A 12,752-nucleotide genomic window follows, 5' to 3' on the forward strand; every position below is an offset into this window, starting at 1 on the left:
GGGAAGGTCAGCTACGTTCCCCATTACGGGTTACAACGTACGGGCTTCCGGATAATGATGACTTCGTGTAGTCTAATAATTTCTAGATTTCTTATGCGCATTTATGGATAAACACAATACCCCAAGTTATGATCGTTTTCATATGAGACGGTATATAAATTTTGGTAACATCAGAGTGCTGGTATGCTCCGAACCAGGAAGTAAATTTTTTTTCTCTCTCTTCTCTTCTCTTTTTGTTTTTCCTTGCCACGACATTGCGAAAAGGTAAAATACGTTGGCGCTAATTGAATAATTGGGTATTAAAACTAAATTGCGAATAATCGTAACTGCGAATAATATGCGAACTTCCGGGCCATGCACGTACGGGCACGTGAGAGCGAAGAAACGGCCTGTGTGGTTGTTGTTTGTTGGTCGCGGTTTGAATATTTATTTATTTATTATTATTTTTTTTTTACGGGCACGTACTAGTATGTTAAATTAGCGATAGTTTTATCTGTCTGTCTGTCTCATGCTACATCAGTACATCTGGGACATCGTTGCAGTGTCAGACTGCTGACTCCAACATCCGCCATTTTGATTTTCATGCAGTTCAGGCCCAACACATTGTTGAACCTGTCACGCTCACAATCGCCATGGGACCTTTGCGTTTTCCGTTCAGTGTGAAACACAAACAGAGCGATTGTTAAAATGATCATCAAATATCGAAAGGATATGCGTCACAGGCCTTCCAACAACACAGTACATATCAGGCTTAGGCTTCATGCCTTCGGCCTCACGTTCAGGCCACTTCAGAATTTATTCTTTTTGAGCGATCAATACAATGTTCCGGCCTTCCTGTTGCCGATACACTACCCTGTTTTTTGGGGAGTTTTTTTCCCCTAGGAGAGTTTAAGGCAATGCGCCATTGCCTTTTCACCACCCAAATGAAGGTCTCCCATGGCTAACAAGGGTTTTTTTTCCATGGGAGTAACAAATTAGCCAATGTTTCTTCATGCAGTAATATCGTTTTCGTAATAATAATAATAATAATAATATAATGTTAATAATAATTATCGTAACTACAATCATCACACTCCAATCCCATTGTCTTTACTGCAAAGCTTTTGATTAAAGTGGTGTATTATTCATGACTCATTGAGAAGTGGTGTACTGATAACTGTTAACAAGCCATAACTAAATTGTTGGGGTGGGAAGGGGGGGGGGAGAGTTGGAGGTTGGGGATGGGAGGGAGATCGAGTTGGACCTTTTGGATGAGGTTTTGGGGGGGGGGGGGAGAGTTGGAGAAAAAATAGCTCCAAAGAAAATGTTGCTTTTAAAAAAAACTTTAAATGGACTAATTTGGTTCAGTAAACAAAACCTTTTGTAAACCTCTAACAAACGTAGGCTATATGTTAAAACTGAATCAACTGGGTCCCCCATCTCCTCTTCCCTCCCCCTCGATCCCCCACTGAAATAAAACTTTTTTTTTTTTTAAACTGATTATTTATCACTGTTGTTGGCAATCACAAAGCATTGATGCGATGCCAATGGAAGCAAATGTGATTCCTCCAGAACACTAATTTGCAACTTTTGTTTAAGTGAGATGTTTATGTCCAGATGGGTGAATTTGTCTCCGGACGCGTCCGGGCGGTGTTCGTCTCCAGACGGTTTTTATAGTATGACTGGTATAAAATGGATTTCAGACATTACTTTTTTCCAATCTTCACTATTATTCTATGCAGAATCATTTTGATGAGAGTATGAATTGTAATTAATGCTCCATTGCATGTCTGCCTTCCCTTCCTCACCTCAAATTGCCTTCCCTTCCACCACCCCTCCTCACCCCCCTCTCCTCCCTCTCTCTCTCCCCCACCCTCCCTCCCTCACCCTTCCCACCCATTAATATTCCCATCAGTGAAGCGATGGGTGGTATTTGCTAGTTTCATAGATCGGATAATATGATGTGGTGGAGACATTGATGCACTTGCACATAAACTTCAGCGGTATAAACCTGGGATCACAGCATCGTGAACTCGGTGTGATCAAACAAATGGGTCTACCTCCTGAAACCAAGCTTTTTGGTCTTTCCCTAGTTTTACTTCATTTTCTGCTGCTTTACGCATTGTATTGAGGAGTTACAACATGTAACTATTTCGTTATCGTAATATCATCCATCTCCTCCTGCGTCCCTCGTCCCTCTATCCTCCCCCAACACACCCAGGTCGTACCCGCTCTTCCAGAATCCCACCCCTGCTTACCCTCTCAAATTCCAACCCGAACTCTCACCTCTCTCCCTTCATCCTTCAACTCTTTCATCAGTGTCTGTTGTCTCGTGCCCCTCTGATTCCTGTAATTGAGGATGGAAAACGCAAGTTTGCGCTCTTTTATTAATCCTTTCTCATTTGATGCGCTTCCTTCCAAAATTCTCATGAACTGGAACTAATTTTACTGCAACAATTTTTCTTATTAATTATCATCATACCTAGCAAATTTGATTTCATTGTACACCTTTATCAGCACAGACGGGCACCAGGGTGCTCAAAAAGTGATAATTTCTGTGATTAAGAACCAATCCCCGACCGGTCTTCACTGCGTCACAGGGTGTTGAAATATCTGTCCTGAACTGCCATATAATTGACCCACATACATGTGAAGGGAATGCAACAAGACTTAACCAACTCCACAACTCTGAGCTGCATGATCATGAAAGTAGGAAATCCCACTTTATACAACAAAATGAACAGATTGTGCTATTTTAACACCACTTTTGCCAATCGACTGACAACACACATTGCTGCAAACATGAAAAAAGAAACAATCCTGATTTTAATCCGTCAAAGTTTGTTAACCTTCTGATTCTTATCCCACATATCCTCGGGGAACCACTATAAGAGTGACGGTACTAGACAGACATGTTTGGAGTTCACTCCTCGTGGACCTTGCATTGGGGTACGTGTGCAGGTGCCAAGCTGCTTCTGCACTACGTGTGCGGGTTCTAGGCCACTCCTGGGCACTCGTGTGGGCACCGGGCCACTCTTGGAACATGCTTGCGGGTTCCACGCCGCGACTATAGCGCATGTGCAGGTGTCAGGCCGCTCGTGAGGCACATGTCAACTGAGAGACATGCAGTAATATTGTAATTTATTTGTTGTTTTTGGTAGGTGGAAATCCCGGCCATTCAGAAACAGCGGAAGCACCTTGCCAAGCTGGTGTTGGACATGGATTCAGCACGAGCACGGTGATACACCCTCCCCATTGCAAGCTCATTTTACACTCAATTGTTTTCCTATTTGCTGTGGACCATGTGATAGGTTTTTGTTTATTCAGAAGGATTTCCCTACATCTTGAAAGTGGTCATAGAGCATCTGTTCTACCAAGTTTATGGTTTGCATAAATAAATGGGGTATTTCCATCATAAGGATTTCCTTAAATGTAGAACAAGATTGTACGAAGTGGTTTTCCAATTGGCAAACGTGATTACAGAATGCGGTATCAAGTCGAGATTGTTGTGATTTCTGTGAAAGCAGACGTCTCATAAACCTCGAAAATCTGGAAAGCTTTCAAGCTAAGTCTGTTTGTGTGTGTGTGCTGGAGTTGAGATGTTCTCAGATTTGGAATATGTGTGGGTCTCTTTTCAGTACCCATTTGTCATCTGACTAGCTCCTGGACCAAAGGGTATAATTGTCATCTCCCTTTTCATTGTTTTCCCCCTTACATGTATGTGGTGCACAAGTACATTAATGCAACCATTATTCACAAACGTCTATCACATATTGTTACATTTTCATTCATCTTGACTGCCACACTTGATGACACATTAGAGTGAAAACCACTCTCCCGTGTGGTTGCTTTGAGATTACCAGTTGTCAAATCCTTGGAACATACCTTGCTTGCTGGATTAAAATAGTAAACGACTCTGTCTCTATATCTCTGCATCTTTGCATCTCTTACACACATTTGTTTTCTTCTTTCTCACAACATCTTCATCCTCATTGAGAGGTCACTTCTGCTCCGGATATGTCATCATTAATCCCACCGATGTGGACATTATGAAACAGGCCACAGATGGACAGATGTTGACTCTCACTCTTGAGATGCAGGTCGAGTGTGATAACACACTTGCCCCCTCGATGTGACTCTTCCGTTGTCACTTTTGTAATTCAGAACACACCTTTACCTCCTTCTAATTTTGCCCCACATTATGCTGAAAGCTCATACCATGAGTTGCATGTTGCGTTCATGCAATGGCTGTGTTGGATGGCAGCAGGTGCGTGGCTGTATCAGGTGCTGTGATTGCCACATGATGGTGATTCCGATCAAAGGAACCTTTCTCTCTTCGTTGAAAGCTCGCTCGATTATGTTTGGTCAGATATTTGTGCTTTTCCACCTCATGACGTGACAATAGTTCACACAAGTAGCCGTAAAATTTAAACACCACTTGTGTTTGCTTTTGTGTGCAAATGTTGTGATGGACTTTGTATGTAATTTATTTTCAGACTTTGCATGCAAGTTAGAAAGCTATTGCGAGCTTGAAGTTTGAAATAATTTCCTTCAGTGTCGAGAGCCAAATAATTTCGATCCCACAGGTTTGTGTGACCGGAAGAGTAATTTCTCACCACTGTCACCTCTCCCTGGCAGGTGGCACCAATCAACAAAGTCTGGGGCACCAGGGAGCAACTTGCAGACGATGGCAGCCAAGGCTGACACCTTGCGTGACGAGATGGAAGAGGCTGTCACCAAAGTTGAGATGGGAAAGGTGATTGCAGCTGTCGTTTGTTGTTGTTACCCAGGCAAAAATAACATTCCTTTCCTGAAGTAATTCTCTGCAGACTACTGTCGTACATGAGAGTGCAACTCTCATTTATTATATTTCTGACTGCAGCATTTTTGCCTGGGTGTTGTCGTCGTGCACATAACTCTTAGTCCAAAGACATTTTTGTCTCTGCTTTAAAAGCTTCGTGAAATGTAGTAGTAGCAGTAGTAGTGATGATTATGCAAGTTCCCTTGCAAGGAACTACAACGCAAGAGGTGGCCATTCGGCCCCTCATCTTCACTGTGGTTACCAGCCTATGGTTGATTGTTCGTTCTCTATCCTTTTCTTAAATGGTGAACGTCACGATAGTAAGCAGCACGGACCATTTTTAGTCTTTGGTGCGACTCTGCCGTGGTTAGAACCACTGACCTCCCAGGCTCGGAGTAGATGATGTAACAATTACACCACTGAGTCTGGTTAGGTTAGGTCAATATCTCTGATATTTCACTGGAAAGATAGATTTCTCCCACGTTTTGTCGACCAATAAGGCTCCATCATTATCGCAAATATACCACCTGAAGAGATGAGACTTGTTTGCTGCTCCTTCAATTCCACATTGGAGGCTTGATTTGACATTGAATGTAACTTCCTGTTTGCTTGCAGGACCAGCTCGCCAATGACTTGAGTAACTTCATTGCCAAAGAGGGTGACTTTGCAAAATACTTTTCATCAGTAAGTTGATCTTACCTACGGTTCTTTCCTATTTCTACTTGGATGGTGTTGGATAAATATATCGATGACCATTTTAACTTGCAAATCGAGTGAGACCGCTATTGGCCAACATTCTAACGGTTTTAACCCCAAATGAGAGCGCTGTAGTTTGCCTGGCAAGCAAAACTACTGCGGAGCAACAAGCACAAAATACCAACTCTGCACCAAGTGCTATAAGGAAAAGATTGTTGTTATTTCCAATCTTAAATGGTGCATTGAAAACATGAAAAAGTTGATGCTGTATGAGCGTATTATTTCATCTCTGAGCCATAATTGAACGGTGGGTTCTTCCTTCATCTGTTTATTTTTGCATATTTCAGCTTCTTATTACTCATTCTGTGAAGTGCTTAATAATCACCGGCATATGTGTTTGTTTGCCAGCTAATAGAGTCTCAGGCTGACTACCATCGCAAGTCGCTGCAAGTTCTGGAGAACGTCCTTCCGACATTGAGGATGCAGCAAGGTCCCGTTTGCAGTTTTGGTCGCTCTTTGTTTAATGATCTGATATCTTGAGTATGTTTCTGATGAATCTTACCAAACAGAGAACGTTAAAGCTTGTAATGTTGTACTCAATGACTTTATGACATCACTCGATGTGTGTTTTCCTTGTTCCAGAGAGGGCAGTTGAACAGCCATGTTTTGGAATCCCTCTGGAAGAACATCTAACCAACACTGGGCAAGAAATTGCCTTTCCTATCGAATGCTGTGTCGGATTGCTGCTACAGAATGGCATGCAGGAGGAGGTATGTCGGCCCAGCAGTAATGAATGCCATTTTATTTTTTAGTCATTATTTTAAGACGAAGTTTAAGGTTTGTAGAAAAGCCTGTGCAAAGGTGCAGTGGGATGTATGTGCACCACGATGGAGAAATGCGAGCAGACCTTGCCCTTCCTAATTTACTCCTCCTTTTGATTTTACTCGTTTGTTTTTTTTTGTCTTCATTTCTTCCTCTTGACTAATTTCCACCGCATTTCATGGGAGCAATTGTTAACTAATTTATTACAAACACAACAAGGAAATTTGTAGATGACCAAATAAACACAGTTGCGGACCTTGAACCCGCAATCCCAGGATCATAAGATCCCCTCTCAGATGGGAACAACAATTAAGGTGAACGCAAACTTTATTTGATGAGAAAATGTCATTTTCTCCATACGGAGATGTGAACGCACAAGTCCATACCGAGAGCTGAGCTAGCATGTGCAACGTACTTGAAGAGTTGCACTTTCTTAACCTTTCCGTTTAAGCTTTCATTGGTCCAGGCAGGGATGGCAAGCCATTTTGGAACAGGAGTTTGGCTTGGCCTGCCTCACTGGACCTTGATCACTTACCTTGATGACCGGCTTGTTCATCAAATATGGTTGGGTTAACAACTGTGGCAGTGAGGCCCACATAATATTCAATAATTTGATGATCCATATCTCTACACATATCGCATGCTTTTGACATGGTCTGGCAACTTGCCCTACTCACCAAACTCGCTTCCTATGGTATCCAAGGCCATCTCCACTCATGGGGCGCAGACTTCCTCCCCGAAATTGAGTTCTCTCATCCCCTCTTTCTGTCCAGGCTGGAGTTCCTCAAGGCAGTGTTCTGGGCCTTGTTCTTTTTCTGGTTTTCATCAATGATCTCTCTGATTCTCTGGAAAATCCTCTTCATCTCTTTGCTGATGACCCCACTCTCTGCTGTACCATTAGTCATCCCTCAGATCGGCAAGCAGCAGTTTCTTCGTTCTCTGCAGATCTGGATAAAATCACAAACTGGTCCAACACGTGGAATATGTCTTTCAATCCTGGCAAATCTCACACTCTCGCTATGTCTCTCCGAAAGGACCGTTTGGAACCCCCCCCCCCTACCACCTCCCATCTACTTTCTCAACAATCTTCTGGAAGAAGTCCTTTCATTCAAGCTTCTGGGTCTCATGATCTGCCATGATCTTTCCTGGGAAAGCCACATTTCCAACCTGGCCTCCAAAGCCAGTCGCCGACTGGGAATCCTCCATCGTGCAAAGTCCTTCCTCTGCCCACCTGAGCTCCTGATCACATACAAAGCTTTCATCCACAGCCTGATGGAGTACTGCTCTCCCCTCTGGGCTGGTGCTCCTGCCTCTCACCTTTCTCGGCTTCACGCTGTGGAAACCAAGGCATTTAGGATTATTGCTATCTCCTGCGGTGAGGCTGAGTCTTTGGGCCTCTCACTCTTTCACCACAGGCAGGTCGGTGGTCTTTCTCCTTCTACCATCTCCACTCCGGTCTCACCCTCTCTGCTCTGTCTGCGATATGTCCGCCCCCCCCATATTTCCGAAGGGCGCTCAAGGTCCGCCAGCAACCCCCTTCTGGTAAAACTACCAAAATCACGAATCGCTGCTTACCTTCACTCTTTCATACCTCTTTTTTCCTGCCTTTGGAATCAACTCCCTCACTCTCTTCAATCCCATTCTTCCCTCCAAGCCTTCAACACAGCTGTTCACCACTATCTCTTATCATCCCCCATCCAAAACCATGATCTTTTCTACCCATGTTAATCCACCCCAAACCCACCTCCTTCAAATTCCCTGCTTTCCTTCCTGAAAGTCCCTGTAATGTCCATCTTGTATTCCCCATGTTCCCCACTCCATCCCTCTCCCTTCCACAGATCTCCTAATGTCTCTGTTCCCCACTGTTTTGTCCTTCCCTCTCCCACCCCTCTTGTCTCATGCCCCCCCCCCCCCTTTGCTGTGTGTTGTGTGTAAAAAAATTATTTGTTTGTCTGTTTGTTTGTGTGCAGGATATCTCAAAAAGTTGTCGATGGGTCCGCATGAAATTTTGTGGACAGGTTGGGTGTGTGACAAGGATAAACTGATTCAATTTTGGTAAAGATCCAGATCTGGATCTGACTATGTGATTCTTCACCATTGAGAGATAGGGCCAAAAACAATATAGTACTGTATAGCATGATATTTCAAAAAATGTAATGGGCCCAATATGTTCTCGTGGATCAGGCTTTACGTGGCGGAGGTATACGCTCAACCGAGTGCCCTTCTAGTCTGCACATTTATTTCTCGTGTTCTTCATGTTGTGGGAATCATTTCCCTGTGATTGTTGCATTTTATTTTGTGGGATATACCTGGCAGGCTGCCATGTTGTTCCACATTGACACACACCCCCCATCCCCACTCCATCCCATTTTATTATCGTTTTGGTATTTTTAATGATCCATATCATTTTATTATCGACTTGTGGCTCTGCTGACGAAGTCGCTGGAGGAATTATGTTTTTGGGTTGTTCATCCGTATGTTCATACGTCCGTCCGTCCTTACTAATTTAAATTATCTCTGTTTTCTTTGTAACCGCTTCTCCAATTGACACGAAATTTTCACCATCGGTGCAACTACTCATGTATAATGTCTTAATGACAATTATGATGTCATAAGTCACATGGTATGGCAGCTGTGTTGGAAGAAAGGAAAAACTGTGGACCTCTGCATCTTCAAAACCGATCCATGAGAAAAAATGTATACTTGGCACGTCAAGTACTCCCAATGGGGAATGTCATATTTTTCATTAAAAAAAATAATTTGATGTCATAAGTGGCTTCATTAGAACGTCATAATTGCATAGGTGAAATGCTTTGTCCGATTAGTATGAAACATTTTCATGGTCATCTTGAGCTAAATTGTATGGGGAAAAAATTGGATGATGTCATTGGTCATGTGGTTTGGCAGGTCTTTTTTTATTTATTTTTTTGTTGACATGAAAACCTTCAAAAAGCTTCTTCAAAACAGCTGAACAGATCGAGGCAAAACATTGCAGTTGTGATCGCCTATCCATGAAGAACCAAAAGTTCTCCACCTATGACATCGTATGTCACATGGTTTGGCAGCTGGTTTTTTTTTTGAAGAATAAACCTTTAAAAATAATCTTTTCCAGAACGGCTTGACAGATCGAGGGGAAACTTCACCCACACGTTCCCAAATACTTGGGGATACCAGGGTGTTCACAAATAATGAAAAGGTCACATGGTCTGGCAGCCATATTGGATTGAATGAAAATCTTTTTAAAATGCTATTTCTCTTGAACCACTTCATCAATCGAGTAGTAGTCATGGGGAATATATTGTTGGGTTCTGGAAACTGCATTCCTCCAACACCAATAGCAGCCAACCTACAGTGGTCCCCAGTCAGTTATTTCATTAATATACGTTCAGATAGTCCCTTCCTTCTTGTCGAATGGGATAGTGCATTGTGTAAATCTCATAGCTCGGGGTCTGATTAAACCTCTGAACATCATTCCTACTCTTTCTTTTTCGCTATTTCTGAGGTAAACCCAAGCAAGGCGTCCTCGCGTGAGCCAGCAGGCACTTCGCTCAGACACCCATTGGTAAAAGCCACAGCCGCGCCCACCCTTCGTGTAAGAAGGCGTCCTCACAGAAGATCAAGGGCGGCAGTAGAAGCCAACAATAAGCGCCAGCGCTGCACTGAGCACGTGCCCCACAGCCACGACTCCCCCCCCCCTCCACCCACTGTTCGGGCGATCAGAGGCACAACCAGCACACCAAATGCTAACAACATACAGTATGCAAGCGTTGCATTCTTCTTCAATCCAAATCTCCATTAATAAATATATCTGTCCCCTTTAAAATCTGAATCTCCATCTAATAATTATATCCAATCCTTTCACTCAATTCCCAGACACAGATCAGGGCTGGCACCGTGCACACGACACAGCCTCTGATAAATGGCAACGTGCTTAATGGCGGACCCGCGTGCACTGTACGGGGCATACTTGATGGCGGGCGGACCCGCGCACTGACCACGTGTACAATGGCGGACCCGCCCGCACTGTACGGGACATGCTCGATGGCAGGCGGACCTGCGCGCTGACCACATGTACAATGGCGGACCCGCGCGCACTGTATGGGGCATGCTCAATGGCGGGCGGACCTGCGCGCTGACCACGTGTACAATGGCGAACTTGCGCGCAGCCCGTGATACTTTATCATCGTACGGAACAGGGCACGAATAACACACATCTTTGGTCAGGTCTGCGCATGTGTTACAATAACGTCTTACCGTCGGTCTTCGCTCACCACGACAGCCAGAAATGTCTCCCGCGGACGGCAGACATCCTCTCGCACCTCCAGCTCGATGCAGCTGCTTCCAGGCAGAGGCATGCTGTGCGGCAGGATCGCTCGGACGCGTGGTGCACCACGGAACATGAACATTGACCCGCACCAACTGCGGGTCGCTGCGGGGCACGGCACTGGGTTCGGTGCAAGGTGATTCATATCACGGAGTTTGGTGTGAGGCGATTCGTATCGCCGAGTTTGGTGCGAGGCGATTCGTATCGCCCAGTTTGGTGCGAGGCGATTTGTATCGCCGAGTTTGGTGCGAGGCGATTCGTATCGCCGAGTTTGGTGCGAGGCGATTCGTATCGCCGAGTTTGGTGCGAGGCGATTCGTATCGCCGAGTTTGGTGCGAGGCGATTCGTATCGCCGAGTTTGGTGCGAGGCGATTCGTATCGCCGAGTTTGGTGCGAGGCGATTCCCGTCGCCGAGTTTGGTGCGAGGCGATTCCCGTCGCCGAGTTTGGTGTGAGGCGATTCCCGTCGCCGAGTTTGGTGCGAGGAGATTTGCGTCGCCGAGTTTGGTGCGAGGAGATTTGCGTCGCCGAGTTTGGTGCGAGGCGATTCGCGTCGCCGAGTTTGGTGCGAGGAGATTCGCGTCGCCGAGTTTGGTGCGAGGCGTTCCGCGTCGCCGAGTTTGGTGCGAGGCGATTCGCGTCGCCGAGTTTGGTGCGAGGCGATTCGCGTCGCCGAGTTTGGTGCGAGGCGATTCGCGTCGCCGAGTTTGGTGCGAGGCGATTCGCGTCGCCGAGTTTGGTGCGAGGCGATTCGCGTCGCCGAGTTTGGTGCGAGGAGATTCCCGTCGCCGAGTTTGGTGCGAGGCGATTCCCGTCGCCGAGTTTGGTGCGAGGCGATTCCCGTCGCCGAGTTTGGTGCGAGGCGATTCCCGTCGCCGAGTTTGGTGCGAGGAGATTCCCTTCGCCGAGTTCGGTGCGAGGCGATTCCCTTCGCCGAGTTCGGTGCGAGGCGATTCGCGTCGCCGCGTTCGGTGCGAGGCGATTTGCGTCGCCGCGTTCGGTGCGAGGCGATTCGCGTCGCCGAGTTCGGTGCGAGGAGATTCGCGTCGCCGAGTTCGGTGCGAGGAGATTCGCGTCGCCGAGTTCGGTGCGAGGCGATTCCCTTCGCCGAGTTCGGTGCGAGGCGATTCGCGTCGCCGCGTTCGGTGCGAGGCGATTCGCGTCGCCGCGTTCGGTGCGAGGCGATTCGCGTCGCCGAGTTCGGTGCGAGGAGATTCGCGTCGCCGAGTTCGGTGCGAGGCGATTCGCGTCGCCCAGTTCGGTGCGAGGCGATTCGCGTCGCGGAGTTCGGTGCGAGGCGATTCGCGTCGCCGAGTTCGGTGCGAGGCGATTTGCGTCGCCGAGTTCGGTGCGAGGAGATTCGCGTCGCCGAGTTCGGTGCGAGGAGATTCGCGTCGCCGAGTTCGGTGCGAGGCGATTCGCGTCACCGAGTTCGGTGCGAGGCGATTCGCGTCGCCGAGTTCGGTGCGAGGCGATTCGCGTCGCCGAGTTCGGTGCGAGGCGATTCGCGTCGCCGAGTTCGGTGCGAGGCGATTCGCGTCGCCGAGTTCGGTGCGAGGCGATTCGCGTCGCCCAGTTCGGTGCGAGGCGATTCGCGTCGCGGAGTTCGGTGCGAGGCGATTCGCGTCGCCGAGTTCGGTGCGAGGCGATTCGCGTCGCCGAGTTCGGTGCGAGGAGATTCGCGTCGCCGAGTTCGGTGCGAGGCGATTCGCGTCGCCGAGTTCGGTGCGAGGCGATTCGCGTCGCCGAGTTCGGTGCGAGGCGATTCGCGTCGCCGAGTTCGGTGCGAGGCGATTCGCGTCGCCGAGTTCGGTGCGAGGCGATTCGCGTCGCCGAGTTCGGTGCGAGGCGATTCGCGTCGCCGAGTTCGGTGCGAGGCGATTCGCGTCGCCGAGTTCGGTGCGAGGCGATTCGCGTCGCCGAGTTCGGTGCGAGGCGATTCGCGTCGCCGAGTTCGGTGCGAGGCGATTCCCGTCGCCGAGTTTGGTGTGAGGCGATTCGTGTTACGGTGCTCGGAGCGAGACAATTCCGCAGCTTGGAATCAACTGGACGGAAGTAAAGTTTAGCTGCTTCCGGTCATGGCGGCCGGCCCGTTTGCCGGCTGGGGCCCAATCAGAGTGCCCGATTCGGA

At 47.4% G+C, this 12,752-nt stretch overlaps 1 protein-coding gene across 7 annotated transcripts in view; it reads left to right on the plus strand.

Moving 5' to 3' along the window:
- The window catches only part of LOC147022459 (rho GTPase-activating protein 44-like), a 151,578-nt gene that overhangs the window by 71,808 nt on the left and 67,018 nt on the right, over positions 1-12,752 (plus strand). For all 7 annotated transcript variants that reach the window (XM_085893364.1, XM_085893359.1, XM_085893365.1 and 4 more), the window contains 5 exons: positions 3,141-3,217; positions 4,618-4,735; positions 5,396-5,464; positions 5,885-5,966; positions 6,119-6,246. In XM_085893364.1, the coding sequence (XP_085749490.1) occupies positions 3,141-3,217; positions 4,618-4,735; positions 5,396-5,464; positions 5,885-5,966; positions 6,119-6,246 (474 nt within the window). The remainder of the gene's footprint in view (positions 1-3,140; positions 3,218-4,617; positions 4,736-5,395; positions 5,465-5,884; positions 5,967-6,118; positions 6,247-12,752) is intronic.

This window comes from Eptatretus burgeri, chromosome 8, assembly GCF_056783735.1.
Source record: "Eptatretus burgeri isolate ZD-2024b chromosome 8, Ebu_testis_v1, whole genome shotgun sequence".
Lineage (NCBI taxonomy): Eukaryota > Metazoa > Chordata > Myxini > Myxiniformes > Myxinidae > Eptatretus > Eptatretus burgeri.